Raw genomic sequence first — 19913 nt, 5'->3', positions numbered from 1 at the left:
CTTAGCGAGGTCTTATATTTGCGCTTTTGATTAACCTTTATAATAGGACAAAGTGCCTGCAGCAACTATTTTCTTTGTGCTTAACAGCTTTCTCCTTCAAAACAAGAAATTTCTGAGCAAAGCTCTTGTAAAACATTATGCGTCAAAATACAGAACTTGGCAAGGACTGAGACATAAACCTTCGGCCATGCATCCTTTGCCGCCAGTGATGTAAAAAACAGCATTTGGAGAGCTAATTCAGAACGCCTTTCACATCGCTTTTGAAGCGACCCAAATGAAGCTACATTCTGTAGCTAAATATTTTTCCTTTACAAAGTTCTGAATATCAGTTTCTCATGTCTCCCTCCCAGGTTTCCCCAGTAACACTTTCAATATGACTTATGCTGATGACAGGATGATTGACTCCAAATCAAAGAGATAATGCGTTTGACAGCTTGTCATCATTAATAGTAGATTAATTATTTTAGTGTATGTGAAGGAGTTAAATTTAAATGCCAGAAACAGGAGCATGTGCCTTATTTAAGTTTCTGTCATTATTTCTGTTGGCTGCCCTTCCTGTCCCTATCCTCCCACAGGGCAGCAGCAAAGGCAGGAAGATGGGTGGCAGCGGGGAACCCACTGCACAGGTTAGGGGTATCCCAAGACTCGCAGCGCAGGGAAGGAGGAACTCCCTGCCCCACGCCCAGGGCAAAGCCTACCTCCCTGCAGGGCAGAGGGAGAGGGAGCCAGCCACCAGCCCCTGACGGTTATCTCACACCACCTAGTGGCTTTAGCTCACCATGCAGCTACAGCAGTGCTGCTTCCCGCCGCTCCGTCACCAGGCAGCATGGGATTCGCCTGTCGAGCTCAAGTTCACAGAAGCCTCTCAAACCAACCCATGCGTTTCTTCAGGCTGTTTTTTCCCCTCGTTGGTTTTTGTTCTGTTTGCCACTTATGACTACTTAGCTATATTCTAAGACGTCGCACTTAACCAATTAAACAGCAAATAAAAGCAGAGCTGTACTTCAGCCAGCATCCTGAACACACATTTACCAAAGATAGAGCTATCTATCTCTGCTTGTAGCTTTTTGAACCAGGACTTCTTGTTTCCCAGGCCAAGGCAGAAAGCCTCTGAAACTGTTAAGCAGCAGTGCCTGCTCAGGACAATAGAATAATGATGTTCTGCCTCATGCTTTCTCAGAGTGAAAAGTGATCAAGCCTGCTCTTCGCTAGGTGAACACTAAGACTACCACAGAGGACAGTGTTAGCACTAACCACTACTGCTGCTGTACAGCTTTCTGCTCCAGCTGTGGGCCTACGAGACCTGTGGAAAAGATGGTGTTTCTTTAGAATATAAGCCTTTTTGTGGACCACCTGAAAATAAATTTGTTTATACCAGCTACAAACAGGCACTCACGATGGTCACTTTTTTCCCGTAAAAAAAAAATTTAAAAAAATCCCCTAGGCTTTATAAAAAATGTTTTTTAAACTACTTAGTAAGAAAAGCTTTTACTTATGCTGGAAAAAGTTCAAAGCTTCACCATCTTTTAACGAGGCAGTCACTCACTCAAAATGGAACCAACTGCCCTTGAAAGCAATTTGCAGACCTGAAGATAAGGTTGTCCAAAACATATCTTGGGATCCAAGCAGATTCCTTGGTTTAAACTTTAGAAGTTTCCCAAAAGGTGCATTCATTCACAGCTCTTTGCGCAAGACGCAGTCAGGATGCTGTGGTGCTTACTTTAGTTTCTGTAGTTTAGCATAGCCCTAAGTAACAAGAACGTGGTTTGTAAGAGCCATTGAATAAAAGTATTTATTTTAACATGTTTGCAGAGACACACATATAAAGTTCTCACCATATATGAGAGCAAATTACCCTTTTACCCCGTATCTACAGACGTAAAAAATTATTTACTTGCACTACAAAATAAAGTAGGTCTGATGTCAAGTTACCATTACTCATCATATCAGTATTCTTGCTTCGTTACTATGAAGGTTTGAAGATTGAAATGTTTTCACAAGCCGATTTGCATATTAAATATTCAAAGGTAATTCTTCCAAGAAATCCATATTGCCAAGCTGTTGCTAGTTATAACAAAACATGAAATGGCATAGAAACACTCTTAAAGTGCGTTACTGCATCTAAATAAATAGCAGCATTTATGCCTCTTCAAAACAGAGGACCTGACAGGAAGGGATAGTGACCAGAATAGAACTATTTTGCACTATAAAAAGAAAAAGCTGAAAAAATATGCAAGGCAAAAGCCTTGTGTCATTAGTCTATAAAGATACAGCTTCATACCAAGGGCTTCATACATACGAGACAGAAGGTGTTCTTCAGAAGTCCAGAGGACACAATGGCAGAACCCCCCTACATCTATTGAAAATATACGCACCCACACATATGCTTCTTTGGGATCGCAAGAAGTATCTCCCATTTAACCATTGCCTAGCACAGGCTATTATAAAAATATAAGCCTGTAGTGATAACAAAGCAGTTATTATCAAGTTTATCACTGGCAGCAGATATTAGATCAGTCTGATAAAATCAAGAGGATTCCAACGCAGTAGTACGTTAAGTTCATGGCTTTCTTCGCCTAAAAAAGGAAAGAAAAAAGACAAACAACTTTCAGATTTTACACAGCAGCAGTTGTCCTTAACAGTAGTCAATAGCCTATTTACCTATTCTGCAGTATACGTCTCACGTACCTCCTATGCTAAGAAATGCAACAATTAACACAAGAAAACTAAAGAGCTTATTTGTCAAGAAACACCTGTATTTTGCTTTCTTTTTTAGACAGCCATGAGTGTAAAACAAAGTTTCATTTAATGTATTCAGTAAGCTAAAATAAATACAAGCTCCAACTCAACACACAGGCAAGCTAAAGGATTTACTACAATATTACCGGGCTGTAGCAAGGCTGCAAGTAGCAGTAGCCACCTTGAGCAGGTCCCAGTTTCTAATAAGAGATGTAATAAAGTATATGCTAACAGGATGAAAGGCACATATTTGTCACCTTATCTGAAAGAGGGATTACTGATTTCAGATACCCTCCAAAATACCCTTCCACCATAGTTCTAAACTTTTTGCATTCCAAATGCAACAAGTTTAGTTCATTTTGGCTTTGTAGAAACCTCTTTACCGCTCCAGCCCTCTCTCCTGCCTGTAAACATTTCTTGCAAAACTGCCCATTTTCTTCCCCTGAGCTGAAGAGGTGACTTCCACAGCACTGCCAGCACCTATCTGCAAGAGGCCAAATCTGGATATTAAACTAGGTGTTGCAGAACAGAATTCAACAAAACTATCTTATCTGAAGCATTTCTTTTGTCAGTGAAGTGTTTTACTAGACGTGGGGCTCAAGTGTTGGGCACTAGCCTTGCAAACTGCAGGATCTTTTGGACTTTTTGCTAGAAATTGGGACTTCTGACTTGGTAAGCTTGCATTTATGTGTGCAACCGCCACTGGTCCCACCACGTTAAAGAATGATAAGACAGCCATGAAGAATTCAGACTGTTATCTATGCATTTGAAAAAGAGGAAAGTTTCTTCTAACATGACTAGAGCCCATGCTTCCTTAGTAGGTGCCTTGACAATTACACAGCAGGTAGCAGCTGGAATATTAGCTGGAATATTAGCTATGTTCAAGTATACCATTAGGTATATCCCACGATCACCTCAGTTCCCTCCTCCCTACGCCATACTGAATTGTAACCTTGTTTAATTTAAATTTATCCAAAGATACAAAAATGAGTATTCTTTACTACATCAGCATCTGATAAATGCTAGGGGGACAGAAGAGGGATACAGCTTACAGCTTTGTCACTGTCATCCCTAACCCTATTCCACTCTGGACCTGCCAGGCATCCTCCAGTTCCCAGCTTTTTACAGTCAAGATAGCACAAGATCAAACTTGACATTCTGCTCACTGCACTGAATGCCAGTTTTACCCAGCAGACAAGTTCATAATTCTGCTTAGAGTCTCCTACAGATTTATCCTGCCACCAATTTCCAACATGGAATAAACCTGCTTCTCTTACAGTATTAAGGAGGTATGCGCCCCCAACCTGAAGCGGGGATGGCAGCAAGGTCAAGGGAGAAAAAAAGTTATCTCACTTTAAATGTTATCAGGAAAGAGAATGCAATACCCCAGCTACAAAGGAGAGATGCACTTACTTGGGCTGAGCATGATGCTGATATCCAGGTCCAAGAGCTGATCCTGCCCTCATCTCCACTGCCACGGAACACTGAGAAGACACAGAAAAATCAGTCTCTATTGCTAAACCCCCACCCAGCTATCAGCATTACCCCAAATTCTCATCCAGATCAAGCATGAGATGTCCCCCTCCTTCGTTTATGGCTTACTCTGGTTTCTACATCAGTCCATTCAGAGTCTGCAGCATCCTCGGGTGGGTCAGGATTGGAAGGTGATGATCTCCGCTTTCGACTGAAAGAGGAGTATGCGGGGAAAAAAGTTACAAGCATCATGTATTTTGGCAGATTCTCATGCACAAGAGAATACGTTCTATACTTTCTAAATAAATACTTTGCCCGCAGCAGCAGACCAGCCTTGAAAGCAGCTACAGTGTCTATAAGCCTCTCCGAGTTACATTTATATGATTTCAAGTTAGATGCAACAATGTTTTGTTCAATCATTTGGACCAGAATCAGCTACTATTGGAGTTACATATCGCCAGTGTCAGAACCTAAAATTAAGACAGCTCACCCAGTTGGAGATTCTTGCTTCAGAGTCTCTATCTCTGTGAACTGCACAGCCTGTCCACCACCCCTGGTTTTGAAAACATCACCCTGGAAACCAAAAGCAGTTAACAAGGTACAGTCACTAGATCAGTATGATGCCTACAGTGCCAGTTTTCACACGAAAACTTAAGTGCTTACAAATGTCATTTCCTTGCAGTAGCCAGCAAGCATACGTGCACATATACACTCTCCCCCATTATCTATCTTTTCTTATTATACACAGGACAATAAAGAATGAACACCATCTACCCTGATGATCATGCAAGATACCCATGGAGCAGTCACTACGATGACAATGATTTCTGTATGATAATGATGACTAAGTAATACTACAGAAATCATGTCATAGGCTTAGTTTCAATAGTTCCATGCCACAGCATAAACAGGTATGTTGTCAGCTATGCAAGACTTTGCTTTTGAAAACGTCGCTGGAACCTACAAGGTTACCTTACAGGAGTAAGAGCTTTTTTTAAAACTCAAAAAGGACAAAATTGGAAGGCCCGTGACTGTAGGAAAAATGAACCAAAAGCTTCTTGCTACATGTTACAAAGAGCTCTCAATTTGCCTTAGGTAAGTACAGTCAGTGTTTTGGGACACAAACATTGCAAGCGTTCAAAGCCTAGGCTGTCTCACCAATTTGTCAGTTGACTGCTAGAAATTATGTCCTGGAGCATTCGAGCATCCATCACTGCAGCAAGCTTACTCATACCGCTAGTGGAAATCGAATAACATCACTCCAACAAGACTGACTCCACAAGATTAGCTGCAGCCACAAATCTAAAAAACTTTCACTACAAATGGATTATTGCATTTTACTAGAGAAAAAACAGCTTAATTACTTTCAAGGAAAACTGCGACCGAGATAACCAAGCTTGTAATGGTTTATATGAAGTAATGACAAAATTCAAGAAAACTATTTTCAGACTCTAAAAGCTCCCTTGAATCCAACTGCACAAAACTTTCAAATCAAATCCCTTAGCAGATTGAGTCAAACGTACCCTTTCGCAAGCCAGTAAGCCTGTAGCACAAATACATTGCCAGAAATAGGTTTTGACAGGGTTATCACAAGTTTACGATGAAGGCGTTTGCTTTACCTTAATTAGTTTTGTTTCAATCTCCCCATCAGAGGCTAGCTCCTGGTGCGTCAGCATATACTTGTCACACTTAGCTAGTGCCTTTTCACTTGCAGCCGCTACTGTGATGGCATGAGGGACATGCGGCTGCATGACTGTTTCAGTGGGCAGATTAGAAGGTGGCTTATGATCTACCCATCTCTCCCCAGCTGAGCGTGACCGTCTGTGTCTGAGACGAACTGGAGGTGCATTCTGATTAGAGTGGAAGAGAATCAGAAGAAATCAGCACACAGTAAATCTCTCAGAGGATATCATTAGCAGAAGTGAACTTTGCAGGTCTGGTTAAGATGTGTTTGTATGAAGATCAAAGCTTCGTTCCTAAAGTGCTTTCAGAGTGCATCCTGAAAGGCACCATTACCAAGAGCCTTGCATAAAGTTATTAATGGATTATTTCTGTGCCAATTCCTATTTTTTGTAAATTTTAGCTAAGTTATCCAATCTGTTGCATTCCATACCTAGTCAAGTTTCCTCAAGGAGGACATCTTTATGTTTGGCAATACTCCTCCCGAGTTTCCTTTATGTTTGATAATGTTCCTCCTGAGTTTCCAAATCAAACAGATTGCTATGAACATATTAACCAACCAGAAAAGAAAAATTTATGTTTTCCATGGATACATTCATGGATCAAAATGTATCTTTGAGGTAGCAAAGCAAGCAGAATGAGTATGGATTTCCAACACCTCTAAAGGATGCAAGACCTCATAACACTTCTGAGTAAACAGAGCAGAGGAAGCGTCCCCTGTCCTAGTGCTATCGCTTCTGAACTCAGCTGTTGGAAACCCATGAGAAGCGATTGAAGTTCGTGTATTTTTATTTTATGAACATTATTGTCAGTTGCTCAGGGAAATCAGAAAAAAAATCTGGAAATTTGTTTAAAAACCTGGGTGCCTTCAAGATATTTGAATGGGCTTTTGAAAGAGTATTTGCAGACTCTCTCTGTTCCATTTACATACTAATTTTAGAGACCTCTGAAGCATGGTGAGGTTACATAACCCAAACCTATGAAAGCAAGTTGCATCCACTGTATTTTCAGGTGATGAGCATTAATTAGGATTTCTTTGACCAATAGACATGATATTGGCTGTACCCTTTACAGACAAACCTCTTACAAGTCTAAAGCAGCTCTTAAAAAATTAAACATATAAAGGGAAATGTGGCTTTGAGCAAAAATCTGCCATTAAAATAAAAAAAAGAAGAAAGTTTCAATACTTCCCCCCCCCCCTTTTAGCAGGCAAGTGATGTTTTTTTGAAACAATTCTGCCAAGGTGCCTTCAAAGTTATGTTCCAAGAAGAGGGTACACTACTACTGGTCACATTTTACTGCAGCAGAGACCACATCCCTTACTCTGCTGACAGTGGTTCATGTCTTACTTAATTGGAATAGCATTTGCTTAAGAGCATGTCCCTGACTTCAAAGAGCTAGCAAGTAACAGAAATTGAGAACACTATCGAAAAGGAATCATACCACGATAAACTTTCCTCCTCTCGAGAAGCTCTCTCAAGAGGCTGGGGTTGTACAATTCTCTTTGATTTACCTGAGCCACTGCGACAGTGCTATAACGTGATAGACACCACCGATACAAACATTTGCATGCATCAGTTTAATGAGAAAAAAAGTCTCCCACCTGTAAGCAAAGCCCCCAGTTTTAACGCAGATTTGAAAATAAGGGAAGACTATTCTAAGAGAGTTAAAGTTAACAGTCACACAAGTGAGATGTTTGTCCAAGCACTATTTCCAGTAGACATTTGCAGATATGGCTCATAAGACCACCTTTTAAGCTGCCCAAACAGACTATGGTAAATTGCAGGCTATAAGGTAGATTTGAGGAGACAGACAAATTAAAACACAAGGACATTCACAGCTAGAGAAAAGGTCTAGCTAGTTAGGAGTTCCTTACGAGAGCTATCTACGGAATAGCAAGAAACACACATGCTGCTTTTAAACATCAAGTTAAGAAGTCAAATAGAACGAGTAGTGAGACTCGACTCGGAAACAGTACTGTTCTATGAGAAATACATTTAGGGGAAAACTCCAGTCTGTGTTAGGTGTGCTCAAGGTAAGAGAGCGGTTGTAATGAGCTTTTGAGCCAGACTAAGCAACACCATGTTTAGCTTTTGACAGGAGCAGCACTAACCCTGCAGCATTGATCCTCTTCTATTTCTAGCTCATCTCTACGCCTGGGAACCTCAATGACTCCAGTCCAGCACATCCCTCGCCTTCTGTCTGAGGTGTTACAGTCTCTACTTTGTTCTGGTTCTTGTTGTCTACTCCTTGCATTAGAAGTGCCACTGGTATGCTTGTGCGAAGGGGTTTTCTGCTCCCATTCCATAACACAGGATGCCACAGAAATGCTGCTACAAGAATTAGAACGTCTGTGCACCTGCGGGTTGCTCACGAGCTGCTGGCTGTTAGGGACCTGAGTAATAAAGTTACTAGAAGGCTAGAGAAAATGGGAAAGAAGTTAGTGAACATACAGAACTGTCAACTTACAAGGCAATAAAACAACGAATACTGAATTGTCACTCTGCATGCTGTCAGTTATTCAAGCTTATGGTTTTGGATAGGTATTGTGTTGCAGTGACAGCATTAAGAATCAGGTATTCTTCCAATACTAGTAGCATTAGAAGGTAGGAGCACAAATAAAGAGAACTGATGAATACAACAGGAGACAAAGAATTCAAAGCGAGTTTAAGTTATCCAAATTTCTGTGCTTGGGAACTATTTTCTAGCCACTAAAGAGAATTGGCCTGCGCTTCAGTTCGTTCTTATAAATATGCTTTTCCCTATCTCAAGAAGTGTTTTAAAGGCAACTTACAGGTACTGGTGAAGGAGACACTGATCTCTGAACAGGCTTCTCTCTGTCTCTCTCACGCGAAGGCCTCTCTGGCTTTTCATTTTTTGGTTCAGTGACAATGGCCTTCAGTTGCTTCAGTTTTTCATCTTTGACCCAAAGTTTGTTCTGCATTTCCAGCTGCTTTGCCGCTACACGACGCTCCTACAAAGACAAGTGAGGAAAAGCATGAAGTATCTTACACGAAAGCACAAGTAAACGTGCTGAAAGTTTGAAGTGAATTGCATATTCCACATGGAATGAAGTTCTTCCCCACTGAGATACAAGCCATTGGAAATAACGACGTATCAAGCTAAAGAAAGACTTTCCAGATTATAAAACAGTACCACGTTTAATGCCATAATAATTTTGCTTCCTAAATTATGACAACTGGGAGCATGTCTAACTATAGTTCTATCAATGGTCCTGAAGTAGTAAACAGTCCTGCAGCAGTGAAAATTAATCCCTCAGATTTCCTTTCCTCATTGCTTGTCAAGTGCATATCTGAGCAAGTTTACATGAGGAAAAAGGGGAAACCCTGACATTAGGCTTCTACTGACAACCGACAGAACAAGAGAATCACTCCTTAGAGTGCCACAAACCCAAAAGAACAAATTCTAGATATTGAAATGAAGTGACACAGTGCTTAAGAGAGCTGCTCTAGCTGCATCAAAAGTCCTTGAGGAATTTATTGTATCATACTACATTTATAAAAGTTAAGTTGAAAATGTCTGTTCAAGTCCATAATTAAAAGCCAAACACATCTCCATTCTTAATGCTACTACTATATAAAAAAACCACCACAAAAACAAGCTGTCCAGCTCCCCCAACATTGCTCCATTACACATTTCTAATAGATATGGTAGTGTACTTACACACTCCTTCTCCCATTTCATGGTTGTTTCTGTCACCATGCCTTGCAATCGTGCCTCCAACCTACGCTTGTCAGAAGCCTGACGTTGCAATTTCTGGCTCTTACTTTCTAATTCTTGCTGAAGATTACGCTTGTCTTCTTCATAAATTGTCGCAGTTTTCTCTAAAATCTCAATCTAGAGGAAGAGAGGAAGGACTTGGCTACGCCTCTTAGAAGCACAGCCATCTAAGCCCAGAATTGCTAGTTATATTTGACTGTTAACATATACTAGAATACATTAGCTGTTGTACAAATATATCCAGATAAACAGTCCACAATCCAAAAAGTTTCAGAGATTTTACAACTTTCTTATAAGTTGCCCATCTTAATGTATTAAGAAAAGCCTCACCTCATAAGAAAGCCAAAAAGCTAAAAGTGTTCAGTAAAGTTCCCCACAAAACACTTTTAATCTTGTTTCTAATACCCATCTTGCAAGCAGCCTCTGATGTCAAGAAGCTTGCCAAATGGTACACAGAAAATGCATTTTGTGCTTAGCCTCAGCCAATGAAAAAACTGACCTTGTATTCCAAAGTTTTAATTTTCTTCTCCAGGCGTTCTAGCTCCATTTTCTGTCCTGCTATTGTTTTCTCTTTTTCGGACAGTTTTCCTTGAATATAGTTTTCCTTGGATACAACACTGGAGTCAAATTCTTGCAGCATTGTTTTAAATGCAAGCACTGCAAGAGAATTAATATATTTTACCTTCTCGCTGTATCTCCACAATATTAAAAGCAATTCTGTTTTTCTCCTACCAATTTAACGCTACCAGCTATTTCATTACCTCAATAAAGGTTTTTTAAATGATCGATCTAGACAAGATACTTATTTCCTGTTGGTACCGAAGAGACCCCTTGAGTAGTAATAAGGGCACCAAAAAAATCTAGCTCCACACCGATGTTCAAATTCTTACCATTTTTGGCAAACTCCTCTGACAACATTTGTCGTAGTTTATGGCGTTTTTCCAGGACTTCAATAAGCTTTGGAAGTGTTTGATCATCATTAACATCCAATAGCTCACATGAAGGCAATGGAGGAAAGTTCTGCAAAAACATTTCTGAAACAGATTGCTCTTCTGTTTCTGTAAGATTTAAAGCCAAGAAAGTCTGTCAGCAAGCTACAGAACAGAAAAAATCCATTTGACAATGCACAGCCACAGATCACTCATTCTACAGTATCATGAAGCAGACAGAACTTAGAATAATTGAGAACTAGAAGTCTTCAGAAGACATGACAGTGTTGAGAAAAGATTAAACGTGACATTCTTAATTCATTGCTTTATAATACCTCCAGGCAACTCTTGATTTCTAAAGTAGGCCCTAAGCATACAAAAACATCAAAGTATCATCCTCAGCACAATTGCCTTTCGGGAGCTGCAATAACAGGACCACGAATTCAACCCATCACCAATAACAAAGAATTACTTTGAGACTTACACAGTAACTGCGTTTATACTACAAGTAGCACTGCAGTGTGAAAAGAGCAGTACCTAGTTGTGAGCCTTCTCTGCAATAACAGTTAAGTTCCTTTTGCACTTTCAAGGCTCAAATTATTTGTTTTAAAATAATCTTCAACTCCTAACAGAAAAACAACTGTGCTGTAATCACCTCGCATTCTAGTATTTACCTCCATTTATTGGGCCACCCCGCATCTCCAATTTCCGTGAGAGTTCCTCTCTGAAGGCTTGATTCCTAAAGCGCCGTCCTGGTGTTAAGCCACAGAGCGGTCTATCAACAGGTCTTGCAACTTCAACTTCCTGGGTCATTTCTGCAAAGCGCATGACTTGCTACAAAAGAACAAAAGCAAGCTTAACAAAACTAACCAGAAGCAATCCAATGTAAGTTTGAAAGTGATGCCTTAGGTCAATAAAAGCATTAGAGGAGACATTATCACGCTATAATCTCAAGTAGTTCCCAGCTAGATAGCTTGCGATTCTGAAGCAAAGCATCCAGAAACCTTCCTAGTAACACCTCCCCGACCTCAGCCCCCAAGGAACCATGAAACCGACTGTGCAGACAGCTGAAGTTTTTGCCAGTACTGGCATAGTACAATTAAGCACCTAAATACAGCGGAGTATTTGGACTTCCGTAAATAAGAGGAACTTTTCCTATTTTACAAGCAAGTAGCAGCTGTCATTTTTAAGAGGAAAAATAAGACTTGGAGAGCACAGTTGCCTTATAGTATTATATTTGATCACTAGTGTCCAAGCAACAAAAAAATCATTCCCATCACCTACTAAACAAATACAGTCATTCAGTGACAAACATGAAAAAAAGTAGGAGGGAATGAGGTAAGATCTGCAAGGAAGTTACCAAGCTTTCCTCGTAGTCCTCAGCTTTAGGATTAACGCAGACAATCATACGCACTTTTCCTTCACCATCAAAATAGTTCTTGAAGAGATGAGTCAGTTTGGAATCTCTGTACGGGACCATCTTAAAATAAAGTACATGAAAGATCTAGTAAGCTTTCATTACACCAGATCTTCATCAAATCAAAGATAATTAGATAATGGTTTGCATACCTTATTTGTTCCATACATCTGGTTTTCCCGTAGAACTTCAATACATGTTCTTAATGTCATTAGTGACTGATTAATATTACCTTAAAAAAACAAACAAACAAAAAAGGACAAAAAACTCTGTAAGCAGCCATTTGGATCATGTTCCCAAATTATTTAGCAGTTAACTTAAGAATAAGTTGCCTGGACTTAAGTTATATTTGTCACAGGCAACTGCTCTAATTAACTGAAGTATCAGAGTACATGCTGCTAAAAACTTCTGGTTTCCAAACTGGAGGATTTAAGGTCATCAAATCAGACAACTGAACATCATAACAGAACACTTCAATTCTTCCTATGATTTCTCTACTAGGAGACCAGACTAACATGAGCATATATTAGCACATAAAATTACGAGGTGATACATACCTGCTTCTCGCAACCTGTTCCCTTCAGCTTTTGTTCTATTAGTTCTCTCACTTCCAGCCAGATCAACTAAAGACAGCTGGCTTAAAGTGATCTGCTCTTTCTCCTATTACAGAAAACAAATTATGTTAGGCTAATGATTAGCTCTATATTCCTTCTAATGGGGGAGGACGATGACACAAACAGCCCACCCCCCCAAAGCTAAACCAGCATGCACACTTAAAAAGAATGTGTGTTGCACCTTTAAATAAAGTCTGAGGGTGTTATTATAGCCCTTAATGCAAGAAGCTGTGCACCACTAGCTTTTTTTTGTGAATAAGTTTAGCAGATCCCTTCTGTCTTGGGCCACAAGATAGATATAACTGCGCTCATTCAAATCCTCCAAGTTTTAGATTCTTAACGTTTTCCTCAAAAGCAGAAGTAAAGAACAAAGGAATAGGCGGCTTCACACTCCATAATGCTCTACTTTCACTACAAAAAGGAGACTAATTCTGTCAAAGACTAGAAAGTAAATAATTTTGATTTTCTTCAAAATGAAATTGCTAACGAGCAAGATGTGTATGTTTGAGACACGGTAACTGTTTCAGTAGGCCATGCTGCAAGGTTCACCACCTTTTCTAACCTACACATACATGCGCACACACGCAGTTCTCCTTTAATAGCCTGCCCCGGAATTCACCTGTAGCACATTATCTCCATCTGCATCCAGGGGGGCCTGAGCCAACTTTATAATAAAAACACTGTGAGAGCGACTAGATTCTCGATTCAGCTGCGTGTTTGCAATACGCCTCTTCTTTTGACCTGTTTAGAAGAACAAAAAGAATCCCTCCAAAAACCTGTTTTATTTAACAGACTTGCCACCCGGCAAAGCCAATTCTGTTTTCAGCATGATAGTGTAAAGGATTACACATCTGTACTGAATTTAAGAAGTTATAGTCTAAGATTTACCTCTCCAAAACACTTCAAAAGCTTCTTCTGTAGATTTCACCTCTACTTCTGTGCATCCTGTGACATACATGTTGTGATTCTGGTCCTCACGAAGTATTTTGGATTGTGGAGGTCTTCAGGGCAGGGAGGAAATAAAACAAACAAAAAAAACCCACTAAAATTGAGTGGATTTTTCCGTACAACAATACATTGTGTCATGCAAATTTTCTTTTGTTTAAGTACAAAATTCAGACTGAATATGTCAACTATCCATACAGCAGATGGAAGAGGAAGTACAAGTACATGGACACACATCCAGCCAAGATTAGTTACACTTCAGCTACTGCTTTAACTTAGAAGCTACGTTTAATTGCAGTTCTTACTGGAAATCATGGTTTTGGATGGCAGCTATTGTTTTTCTACATGCATACAGAAGCAAGATGGCTTCAACAGCGTTCTATATTCGCTAGTAAAGCAAGAAGAGATAGGGAGTCAGTCTGAGTTCATTTTCTGCTTCTACTAAAAGAAAATTTCACTTTTCAATATTTGGAATAATATGCTTATGCACATACATAAAGTCACCATTTCGCACAGGAGTGTTGCAATTGTTCCACCTACCAAAAAAACAGGGTTAAAAAAATATTAAGTCATTCAGCTTGTGCCTAAAGTCTTTTTATATATAATACACTGTAGCTCCCATAAATAGAAATAATCCAAGATTCTTCATAGGCTGAGTTTTGGACATAGGCATAATACTAAACCAATAATTTTATTCTTCTTTAAAAAGCAGTCACAGGCATTGAAACTCATTTCAAATCAGTACCCTAGAGACAGCTCTTGATGTTTCAGAGCAATGGCTTGTTTTGCTCTGATTAGTCTTCATAAATCAGCCAATTCTTTAATTAAGACTTGTACCAATGGATACGCGTAGGATTTTCTTCAATGGATTTTGAATTTTTAAAATATATTAAAAGTTTAATTTGCAGACTGTTTTTTTGACAGTCTCAAGATTTACTGATTTTAGACATCAGCCAAGTACACACCTTTCCAAAAAATACCCAGAATTTCATTTATGAGACAATTCATTGCTGTCTTTATGGAAATTACTGACATAAGTGAAATAATACGCAAACTTGCATTAATGGTAAAGCAACAACAAAATAGCAACTTTCGCCCAATACACTGTTTCCAGGAGAAAAGTGTCAGCTATGGAACGGCTTACTCTTCAAGTTACAGTCACCTGCTAGGAATAGTGCTCGCAGAATAGCATGAATAGACTTAGAATGTCAGTGGGATACAACACACTGCCTAACAAATTAAATATTTGCTTATTAGTCTCCCATTATAACAAGGAAGGGAGCACTAATTCTTAGCAGCAACAGAACAATGTGTGCCATTGGTACTTGGCACCCTTAAATACTATTGTCTGGACTCCCTGGGCATCCCCTTTTCCATGTGATTTCAGAAGTGATTCCCATGAATTGAGCCAGACTTGCCAAGACTACAGCCACAAAGACATACTGTAGTTCCCACAAAAGCATAACTGAAGTAGGAGTAACGGTATTCATAAAACTAACTTTGGTTTTATGGGATCAAAGGGAGCTTCCTCCAAGAGGTCATATATGTAGTTGTTGTAGATCTCAATATAGGAGACAAAGACACTGTAGACATTATCTTCATCAACTTCTTCCACTTTGCAGTGATCTTGCACATTAATCATATCAGCAAATTCTGGATCTATTTGTCGCCTGTTGAACACACGCAATAAGTGATTGTAGTGGAGCATCCACAGCCAGCTAACATGTCAGACAGTGACTACACAATTAAAAAGCAAGTCTACTGACAGATAGCATAATTCAAGCATGTAAGTGCTCACACTAGCACTAATGACAACACATCCAGTCACACTAGATTAAAAAAAGCACTCTGAAAAGTTTAAATAGATAAACTTTCATCTGACACTGCTGTACTCGGCTGCAGTGAGAAATGCCTTGCAAAATTCCCAGATAGTCAACATTTCTATCCTCCATTCATTCAGCAATCTCACTATTTTGCAGAGTATCCCCAAGTTCAACTTCACAGTATTCCTACTTGGTGAAGTCACAGGATTTTACCCGTGAGTTAACAGGTACACAAAATAAACTTCTGTTGCCTGATTCCAAGTCTTCTAATCTAAATACTTAATTATGCAATTGCTCAAACCACATGAAATGTACTAGCTTTCCATTAATATTTTTCTTTCCTTTCTTCAAGGGAAGGATAAAGAGACCAAGGTAAGTTAAAACCACAATTTCAGAATAACATTTACGTTAACTAAATTCATTCTGCATGTTACAACAGTTACTTACTTGCCAGATGGAGTTTTTGGAACAGGCATGGCATCTCTTTTCTGGCGCTCCAATAGAGCATCTACTTCACACTGAACATCCACACCATTCTTGTCGTCAAGCTTAAAAACCTGAGAAGTGAGTATAGCATGTTTAGACAATATAATGACAAACACTAGAGAACATAAAGTGTTGGCCAGCAAAACAAATTATTTGATCAAGCTGTCTGGCAACCATCAAATACCATGCCCTTCACTAACACTCAATCTGCAGGCTAACGCGAAGTAGATCTGACAGAAAACAGGTATTTCCAAGACATCAGTATTTCATAAAAGCTCCCAAGCTAGCATGCCACCAAAGAAAAGACTTCCAGTATTATTTCAAATATATTTAGATACCAAAACTCCAGAGATGTTTGACCACAAGAAAAGCCTCACATCATGTCCTATATTATTTTAGATATGGTTTCCTGTGGCTTTTGCATCTTGTGGCTAGATTTTATTCCATAACTCAGAAAGCCTCCTCTTTCCTTTTTGATTGTTTTAAAAAAGTTAATTAAAGAACAAGTGACAGTTATAAGGATAGCCAGACCATACATCTTCATGAAACGTCTCTCCTAGCTACTATGCCTGCCTCCTTAGCACCACTCTTCAAATCTCAAGGGGGTGGGATCTTTTCAGTTGGTTTTCTTTTTAAAGTGTTCCAGTCACATGACTAGACAGGAGATAAACCCTTTGAACAGAACCCTTTTTTCCCCTAGTGTTTTTAGGCTGTTACAAGCAACAGCGCGGAGAATTCAGCGCAAAACTACTCACAAATCGCTTGGCCTGGAATGGTCCTATGCTGTTGAAGATCATATCCAAACACCGTGGGAGAAGTCCTCCATCACCAGGAGAGCCTGTCATGGTGTGTGTTTTCCCGCTGCCTGTCACACCATATGTAAAAAGGAGACCTAGGAGGGACAGCAAAGTTACGGAATCATGCTTGCTGTCTCAAAAAAAAGCTCAGTTATAATCACATGCTCTGTCTTTCTTGGGTCAAATGTATTTGGAAAAAGCAATGACTCCAATAACAGTGAACTATTCCAGCCCATCAAAAGCCACCGTCATCACGAGTGTTTGCATCTCTCATTGAAAGCCACTTCAGCTACAACTGACAGTACCTATCATCCTCTCTGGGGAGAGTGCATTTGGAAGCCAAAACGGAAGGAAGCCACTAAGTCCCAGGTGTCGAGGGCTGATTTGTTATGACTGTTAGTGAGGAGTCTGACATAAGCCAGATAGTTCAAGAACCAACACTGTGATATCAAAGCATGCCCAGGAGATCAAGCCCTACAAATTGATTTATTTCTGTAGTCATTCTTTAGGTGGATAAGCCATCCCTTTCTGCAGAAAAAAAAAAAAGCTTTTCTCCAGTTAATGGTGTACAAAAAGATTAGACCTTGACACAAGTAACACACACGTCATAACAAAGGTAAATAGGTTTAGAACTAATGAAAGGCAAGAGCTTCCAAGGATGTTGTTCAGGGGAGCTATTCTCATTGCAAACAGGGTATACGTGTTTTTACCTAGACAAGCTAAGAAACCTTAAGACACATGAAACCATAGCAATATAAAAAAACCTGCATGGTAGACATACAGAAAAGTGGTAGAGAACAAGTACTCGCTTACCATTTTTCCCACGAATGAGATCTTCCACTAGAGGTTTAGCCACCACGTCAAAGAGTTCCTTCTGAACAACAAGGGTGCCAAACACCTCTTTAAATGAATACTGCGTCTGAAGAAAAGAAGATACACCGTCCTAAACCTTAAGTTTCCATGTCCAGAAGTCCATTGCTTCAAAACGCTTCATTGCTTCATACCTTAGAACCACCTTCCATCAGCTTACCAGAATGATAAAGATTCTACTTTAAGATTATACCAGTGTTTGAACACAAGCAGTTGCTCCAGTGTAACTATTCTGATAATAAGATGTGCATAATGAAGAACAGCCACTGTCTCATTTTCACAGAGCTTAAGTCCAGAAGTAACCAGAACGATCGCAAAGCCTGACCTCCCAGCAGCTAGAGAATCTCACAATTCACAGCTTCAAGCTCAAATTTCTGTTTGAGCTCCAACCATCATCTGCGCAAGCACTGAGCAAAGGAACACCCGCAACAGCCAAAGTTGAGTTGCTCCAGCATTTGATCATTTTGTTTTAAGCCTGTGTCTTCTTCCAGTCTAGCCTGTTTCCAGTCATAGGTTTTCAATACACTTTTTTTTTTTGATTAATCTGGTCACTTTTCAATCAAAACACCTGCTTATATAAACATTTGAATTGTAAGTTTTTGCACAAAGGTTTGTTTACCAAACTTTTAATTAATCTTTGCCTATTTTATTTAAGCCTTTGAAGATCACTTTATGTACTTCCTATAAGAATTTCCCATACCAAAATTGGAAACAAAGTATTCTACATGCCAACTGGCATTCTTTTTGTTTTTTTTTCTTAGAAACACTATGACCTTGTCTTATTTAGAGTTACAGCAGTGTGTTGGGAACCTGCCGTTAACTGTTTCACTACCAAACCATGTTCAGTGCTACAGTACTCCGGCTCCTCATTCTGTACGCATGACCTAAACTCTCCTGTTCTAGGAAACGTTTGTATTGATCAAGTAACAATATGAACTGCTTTGTGACCTGCTGCCTACTTTTCTACACTTCATGACATTTCACCACTTTGTATACGTAACCTACAGCTTTCCCCACATACACATTATATAAATAGGGAAACATTGGGGCTTTTTTACCCAACTTAAGTTTGGGATAAATCAACCATTAATTCATTTGTGACTGGTTTAGCTTAGAGCTGGTTTCTTTCAATTAGTCCTACACGAAAAAGTCCTTCAAGCAGTCTAAATATTTGCCAGCTTTGCTTTTGTTCCTTTTACCCTCCTCCTCCACCCTGCAGAAGCCTTTTCCTATATGGAGGATATATTTGATGGCTAAGGGTGCATCTTTGCTCTAGACGGTTTTCTGGTTTTGAAAATTCGCTTTTCTAAAAGCGCAAACGGCTGATTTGCACCTTGCGAGAGACACCGCAAGCCGACGGAAAACATCGGCAGCAGGGAGAAGGGCCTCGATCCCCAGCGCCGGGCTGGAAGGCAGCCCCTTCAGCCGAGCACGGCTCCAAGGCGGAGGGCACACGCACGGGTTTCCCCGCCGCCCCCCAGGCGCCGTTACCTCCCGGTACTCCCCGTTGCGGAATATCCTGTATCCGTCGGGAGGGTGGATCTGCACCGTGGTCTCGTTGATCACCTCGATGCAGCACTCCTGGTCCGGCCGGCTGAGCGGCCGCACCCTGCAGTACACCTGGGGGAAGGGGGGGGGGTTGGAAAACAGGGCCCGTCGTCCCTCAGAGCAGCCCCGAAGGGCGGCAGCAGGCCGAGCCCCCAGGGGCCCCCTCACCGGGGGCCCGGGGCCCGTCCCCGCCCGGCGCCCCCGCACTCACCCCCACGGGATCCTTCAGGCTGGGGTTGGACGGCTTCTTCAGCGCCGGCCTCCGCGGCGTCTTGGCCCTACTGGGAGAAGGAGGGAGGCGTGAGGGGCGGCCCGGCTGCCCCACCGGACGGGGCCGAGCCGGGCCGAGCCGGGCCGGCCCGGGCAAACGGGGCCCCGCGGCCGGACGGGGGTGGGGGGCGACTTACACCGCCTTCATGTCGCGGGGGGTGGCGGTCGAGGCGGGCGCTGCCGCCCGGGCTCCGCGCTGCCTCTGGCCGGCGGCCCGCGCGCTCGCTGCGATTCAAATCTAACCAATCAGCGCGCGCGGCCCCGCGAGCGTCGCCGCGCAGCGCGCGGTTACGTAAGGCGACGCCGTCCACCCGCCCCCCCACCCCACCCCGCCCCGGGGCGTGGCCCTAAGCGTTGCCATGGCGAGGCCAACGGGCGCGGCCCGGGGCGCGGGCGCCCCCCGCTGGGCCCGGCGGACCCGCGGCCCGGCCCGGGGAGGCGCCGGCGGGGGCCGAGCACCGGCACCGCGGGCCCGGGGCCCGGAGGGAGGGCCCGGGAGCCCCGAGGCCTCGCTGAGGCCTGTGGCGATCCCCGGGGCCGGGCCGGGTGTGCTCCCGCCTGGGTGGGCGCAGAGCTGGGCC

General features: G+C 41.6%; 1 protein-coding gene across 6 annotated transcripts; it reads right to left on the bottom strand.

Annotated features, from left to right (window-relative positions):
- Positions 1-1778: 1778 nt before the first annotated feature.
- KIF23 (kinesin family member 23) lies at positions 1779-19517 on the bottom strand. Of its 6 annotated transcripts, none has more exons than XM_076348127.1 (24): positions 19470-19517; positions 19274-19340; positions 19006-19134; positions 17458-17563; positions 16603-16739; positions 15809-15918; positions 15038-15208; positions 14033-14074; positions 13482-13594; positions 13213-13334; positions 12537-12639; positions 12132-12211; positions 11923-12042; positions 11237-11396; positions 10524-10691; positions 10133-10290; positions 9577-9750; positions 8687-8866; positions 8006-8311; positions 5832-6062; positions 4703-4785; positions 4342-4423; positions 4153-4223; positions 1779-2576 (listed from the first exon to the last, which is right to left on the bottom strand). In XM_076348127.1, exons 1-24 carry the CDS (start codon positions 19478-19480, stop codon positions 2561-2563), a joined length of 2940 nt encoding a protein of 979 aa, XP_076204242.1. In that variant the 5' UTR covers positions 19481-19517; the 3' UTR covers positions 1779-2560. The 6 variants fall into 6 exon arrangements, with proteins under 6 accessions (XP_076204242.1, XP_076204241.1, XP_076204244.1 ...); XM_076348126.1 differs by having other exon boundaries at positions 19274-19343; positions 19470-19504; XM_076348129.1 differs by lacking the exon at positions 5832-6062 and having other exon boundaries at positions 19274-19343; positions 19470-19504.
- Between the last annotated feature and the right edge of the window lie 396 nt (positions 19518-19913).

Source organism: Aptenodytes patagonicus, chromosome 10 (assembly GCF_965638725.1).
Source record: "Aptenodytes patagonicus chromosome 10, bAptPat1.pri.cur, whole genome shotgun sequence".
In the NCBI taxonomy this organism is placed as follows: domain Eukaryota; kingdom Metazoa; phylum Chordata; class Aves; order Sphenisciformes; family Spheniscidae; genus Aptenodytes; species Aptenodytes patagonicus.
The sequence above is the reverse complement of the archived record's forward strand: the minus strand, read 5'-3'. Positions and strand labels throughout refer to the sequence as shown.

Bases quoted from the DNA above. Each gene is read 5' to 3' on its own strand.
- KIF23 (XM_076348126.1), bottom strand. The intron at 12,640-13,212 runs GTGAATTCCGGG...TTTCTGTAATAG, and splicing joins ATGGAGATAATGTGCTACAG to GAGAAAGAGCAGATCACTTT. The intron at 12,212-12,536 runs GTATGTATCACC...TGTTTTTTTAAG, and splicing joins GAACAGGTTGCGAGAAGCAG to GTAATATTAATCAGTCACTA.